At 51.9% G+C, this 5,466-nt stretch overlaps 1 protein-coding gene across 1 annotated transcript in view; it reads right to left on the bottom strand.

Moving 5' to 3' along the window:
• Positions 1-1,106: 1,106 nt before the first annotated feature.
• Positions 1,107-5,466, bottom strand: part of DPAGT1 (dolichyl-phosphate N-acetylglucosaminephosphotransferase 1) — a 6,559-nt gene continuing 2,199 nt past the window's right edge. The window contains exons 3-10 of the mRNA XM_009648074.2: positions 5,261-5,381; positions 4,960-5,173; positions 4,281-4,427; positions 4,050-4,134; positions 3,414-3,602; positions 2,681-2,768; positions 2,158-2,313; positions 1,107-1,752 (exon numbers count right to left, since the gene is read on the bottom strand). Of these exons, the coding sequence (XP_009646369.1) occupies positions 1,687-1,752; positions 2,158-2,313; positions 2,681-2,768; positions 3,414-3,602; positions 4,050-4,134; positions 4,281-4,427; positions 4,960-5,173; positions 5,261-5,381 (1,066 nt within the window). The 3' untranslated portion in view covers positions 1,107-1,686. The remainder of the gene's footprint in view (positions 1,753-2,157; positions 2,314-2,680; positions 2,769-3,413; positions 3,603-4,049; positions 4,135-4,280; positions 4,428-4,959; positions 5,174-5,260; positions 5,382-5,466) is intronic.

Here is a 5,466-nt window from a genome sequence, read left to right as displayed (position 1 = left end):
CGGGAGGGGGCAGCACGCGTGACCGCTGCCGAGCGAGCCGGAGTAGCGAGAGAGCAGCGCAACGGGGCTTTGGAGCCGGGTCTCCAGGACCAGCTACGGCAGAGGTCGGGGGCAGTGGGTTGCTTACTTGGAGGAAGGTCTAAGCCAGGTTACTGGAAAAAATGGGGTGGGTGCCTGAGAGCTGGCTAGTGGGAGGCCATACATCTGCATTAGCCAGCAGAGATTAATTTCTCGCTCCCCCCCCGCCCTCTCTAGGTGAGAAGATTTGACTAAGAGCAGGTAGAGTAGTACTGCGGACCTCGTGTGTTCACTGTGCCCCGTGCCAGGAAATCCAGTAGCTAGTTACTGGACAGGCTGAGTGTTTAAGGCCAGCTACCGAAGAATTCATCGTGTGTGTGTGTACACGTATATGTTCATACGAAGCTACTAGCAGATTTCCAAACAGCTGGAGAGGAGGAAGAGGAGTCAGCCACTTGCGCCATTTATGTTTGAGTGCTGTGTATTAGATTCTGTGTTGATCGGCGTTGCCGGACACATGCGTTTTTACCTACTGGGAATATGTTCCCAGCCTTGTGACCGGCCAGACTCGGGTGCGTGGAAGCGCAGCAGCCTTGCATCTATTAAGGTACCGGACTCGGCAACTTCTGCCGTCACCCATCTCGGCATCCCTATTTTTGCTGTGGCATTGTTTTGCTTTTCGCTCCCGTTAATCTCGCGCAGACTCTTTAACCTGGTACTCCAGTAGCTGTTCTGTGTTTTTCTGTCAGGTAGGCAGCAACTCTGTGGCGGACTACGGTGCCAGACACAGCTATATAAATAATGGTTTGTATTTGAGGAGAAGATAATTGCAGCCCACAGGGTCTTAGATCCATGTTAATCTAAGGCTTTTACTGATGTCCTCCATTAAGCAAGGACACAGCGATCCTTACTCCGCTAGCCCATTCCAGACGCGTCCTATTCCACGAAGGCAGGCAGACGATAAAGATGTTCAGAAATAAAAGCCCTTCGGCGGGAACGTTCCCGGTAGCTGTGAAAGAGGAGGGAGTCTACTGCAGAAACGATCAGCCCCTAGCCCTAGCAGGGCTGAAGGCCGCAGAGAGGTATCGTGTGACCTAGTTTCACTGTGTGTCGATATTCTCGAGGCAAAGCATTGAAGGGGAAAGGGTACCACGAGTTATTTTATTCTCGGAGCGATCCGAGTTTTGGGTGCGGTTTATAACACGTTACTTTACGTCCGTGGACCAAAGACTGGATCGGAGGAGGAGGGAGAGGGCTCTGGTTTACTTGTGCTGCTGTACGGCGTCTCACAGAAATGGAAGTCCCTGTTTTCTCTCTTGGGGGACAGGAACATGCTTGTTAGGTGGACAGAGATTTCACCTTTCCCGCTTGCCCTAAGTGCCGTAAGTAAACGTTTGGGTCATTTACTTCCCAGCCAAAAAGTATTCCCAGTAACAACGCTGTCCGAGTAGCAGTCAATCTCTTCTGTCAGTATAATCGGACAAAAGCCTTCTGTGCACAAGAAAAGATGATTACGGTTCAAGACTGGCCCACGCAGAGCAGTTGCTTGCGTTTTGACGGGTGTCCTGAGGTTTTCTGGGAGGGCCGGAGTAAGACCGGTCGAATCGTTTGGTGAGCGATTGCAGAAAATTGACTGGCAGGGACAACCACTTCCCCCCTTTTTTTTAGTCAGACATCGTAAAACAAGCGCACTAGCTGGTACCGGATTGAAAATGCGATCACGCTGCCCAGGACCTAGGTAAAAAATTGGACAAACAATGGAAACGCTATAAATAGTTTACAGGCTGGCAGATTTCCCCCTTTCCAGATAGATTTGCTACGCTTTCCAGCGCGCCTCGTTTCACTAACCACCACCGTTTAGGGTGACGTTTTTTAGGTATAGGAAGATGTAAGGCAGAACCCTAGCCAAAGTCCTCGGCTCTTTGTATGCATTAGCTCTCAATGAACGGGGGGTGGGGGGGAATCTGTTTCGTCCTTGAGCTGTGTAAACCTCTGATTCTCCTCAAGTTCCACAGCTCGACGGCCTCTCGCGCGAAGAGTGTGACGCTTTACTTCCCCTTTTCCCCTCTAAACTCTTGAGATTTGGATCTGTTTCTATTGCAGAGGAAATCTTTATGCCAGAGGAACCATTTGTCTGACCTGGATGAGCAGCAACAGGAGAGTGAGGTTTCGCTCGTGGGTGGGTCCGATCAGCTTTATAATGAAGTTAATAAGCGTCATATTATTGCACTCAGTGTATTCGCCATCTTCATCCCTTCCGCTCCTCACATCTACTATGCGCAAGACCTTGACCGCCTGGGGAAAGAAGTATTGCACGCTATTTCACCGAGCGCATCTGGTGCTCGCCGGCTGCTTTTGCTCAAGATCCCTTTTGCTGTACCGTCCCTGAAGCCTGGCTCGTGCTCTTACTAAAACAGATGGGACAGGCTTACGATGGTCCTGGGACACCGCTATGTATGTTTAGTCCGAAAAATTGATTATTAACCCAGGTGAGTGACCACGAGGGATGGCGATGGACTAAGCAGAACATTTTCTTCTGGATTTGAGCTGGGAAATTAACCGGCGAACCCAGAAGTTCTGCGTTCCCGCCTATCCCGCTCCTCTCGTGTTTGATCACCGCCTCAAAATGCATCTGCGTTTTGAATGTTTTTCCGGATCTTACCTTCAGAATGTTTGTTCCCAGGGCAGAGAGGCTCTTAGTCTTGAATTTGGAGTAGCTCATCTCCAGCTTCCCTGTACTAGGATTGAGCCTAAAAGAAACATTAAAATTTTAGTCCGGGTAGAGCCAGGAGACCGAGAGATCCCTACCTAAGCAGACTTAGATCCCTAGCTGAGCGGCTGAGAAAGAAATCCAGTGGTGGAAAAAGCAGGAATAATCTGATTCACTTACAACAGCTGCCAACACCTAGTCTGTCGGATTGGGCAGGGTCAGGAGGAGCTTCCTCCCCACCGCACCCCCGATACGTGCACGAGGCTGTATAGTCTTAAAAATAAAATAGAAGAATCCAACATCTGCAGAGACAATTGCCAATATGGTGTAGTGCCACAGAATGCTTGCTCCTAGGAAATCGTAGCAGATCCTACTGCAACAGCGTTAAAAGTGGCCTGTATCAATTTCTCTCGCGCTTGTAGCTGAGAATTACTGTGTTCTGACATGGCTAAAAATCATTCTGCTGTATCCGGGGGGCAGCCGAGGTGGTCAGAGAAGTTATGTTCTTTGAGAAACCTGTACTGTATGACTTGACCGTAGCTGGCAGAGCAAGCCAGCTAACTTTTAACTATAAAACTCACTTTGATGGCTTTTAAAAAGAGCGCCTACCACCACCTTTCTCGGCTGGTGTCGGAGAGAAAAGGCGCCGTCTGCGCTACCGCCGAAGGTTGCTTGGGTACATTACCTCGGCAGCCGGTGACGGGGACAAGGAACGATGTGGAAGAGTTGAGGCAACGAGTAGAGGAAGTTGAGCACTTGCGGGATGAAAAAAAGCAGCATCGTTTTGCTGAAGTGCCCCACGATCCCCACCACGGCAAAAGTCATGCCGGCAAAGTAGCAGAAGGTGTCCCCAACAAACACTCGAGATGGGTACCTGCAATCCACAGGGCAGAAAAGCAGATTGCTCTTGCCATGAAAATGACTTTATTACCACTGCACGCGTTCCCGTGTGGCAGGTCGGGGGCCAAGCAGGAACTGCGGCAGACCTATGCGGCAAAATCAATTGCGGGTATTTACGCCGAGAACTGCGGGACTGGGACACGCGACCTGGCTTGCGGAAAATACGGTATTAAAAAACAGCTAACGAGATGCAGGAGGGAGCGTATTCTGTGCATTTTGGTGAGCCGGTGTGACCGGAATTGTTCTAATAAAAAGAAAAGCTGCTAGCGTGTTGATGCTTTGCGCGCTCGGTTCTGGCAAGAAGCCTGTCCGCGCTCCAGCGTCCCGCCTGCGTGTCGGTAAGTGGTTTTGTTTGTTTGAAAAGGGGGAAAGTAAAGGGAAAGGACGTTTCCGAAGAAACTCTGAACGTCTGTCCTCTTACCAGTTGTGGTAGAACAGCCCCAGCGTGGTAAAAAAAAAGGGAATCATGAAGTAGAGAGAAAAAATGTGATCGTCTCGATAATCCCCTGTAGAAAAAAGAAAAAAAAAAAGAAAAAAAACCACATCTGTGATAAGACAGGACTGGTTGATTTTTAGCAATACCAGATATTGAAATCCAGGATTCTATCTCACTTTGCTTTTCGCACCTGCAAACGTACGTTATCTTCCTTACCATTTAACTCTACAATGTTGAATACGATAATGGAAGCCGCTATCACCAGAGACTGCCCTGCTTCGATTCCATTAATTCCAGCGAGAATGTTGATGGCGTTCGTGCAGAACACTGCTAGCATGCCCATGTACACGTAGTAGAGGATACCTGCAGGTCAGCGAGAGCCAAGTGCTTTAGTATTCATAGGCGAAGTGGGCCCCCGGTCTGACTCACTGAAGCGCTCGCTTCCTGCTTTGTACCACGACCCACCATCTAGCGATCCCGTCAGGTTCCGGTATCGGTAGCTCGCTAATAAATCGCTCCCTCCCCCGCGAATCAGATGTCACCCGTACGCGTCCGTACAACATGGTGACTGTGGCAAACTGTCGCGACGCGGCGGCAGACCGCGGTGCTCTGTTTCCCTCCTTCGGTCAGTCTGGTGTTGGCTGCCAAGCGCCGTGTCTGCCTGGCGCTCGGCTATATCCCCAGAACCCCGGGAAAGCGACCGGTGCCTATCTGTGCGTGGCCGAACGCGTGCTGGGTTTCTGGATGCTCTTGCCAGCCTAATATTTAGCGGGCGGAGTCACGCCCCCTCACTGGTTACTCGACTAAGTCCTTTGTGTGTTTCCTCTGCAGCACAGAGTGCTTTCCACCGACTGCTCGCCGCTTGGATGCCAACTTCTGGTGATTCGTGACTTACCCAGGTCCAAGTGCATGCCCAGCAGCACCCGGAAGGGCTTAGGCACCACAACGGTCGTGTTCCCAAAGTTGGTGAAGTAAACCATGAGCAGCGGGAGGGAAGCCATGGTGGGAAGAAGGAGCTTGTGGCGCCAGCGCAGGTTCAAAACGTCATCCGCAAAGCCCAGGAAAATCATGCAGCAGATGGCGAGGAGCGACCCGATGAGCTCCACGAACTGCAGGACAGAGAACGGGAGCCCCGTTACCGGCGGCTGCTCCCTGCCCCTGCCAGCTGCGCCCCCCCGGCGCCAGGCCAGCCTCACCTCGTCGTGAGGGAAGGCCGGGCACTGCTCCTCCACGAAGCACCGCAGGAAGGGCACGGGGATGAAGCAGAAGAGGATGATCAGGAACACGGCCCCGCTGATCACGCCCTGCGCTTCGGGGCTGAAAGGCAGGCAAGGCGGGGGGTCAGCCGCGCGGCGCCCGGTCTCGGGGCCGGCCCGGCCCTTCAGCGCACGGTTCCGCGGGG

The sequence above is a fragment of the Egretta garzetta genome, unplaced genomic scaffold (assembly GCF_000687185.1).
Source record: "Egretta garzetta isolate BGI_Z169 unplaced genomic scaffold, ASM68718v1 scaffold391, whole genome shotgun sequence".
In the NCBI taxonomy this organism is placed as follows: Eukaryota; Metazoa; Chordata; class Aves; order Pelecaniformes; family Ardeidae; genus Egretta; species Egretta garzetta.
The sequence above is the reverse complement of the archived record's forward strand: the minus strand, read 5'-3'. Positions and strand labels throughout refer to the sequence as shown.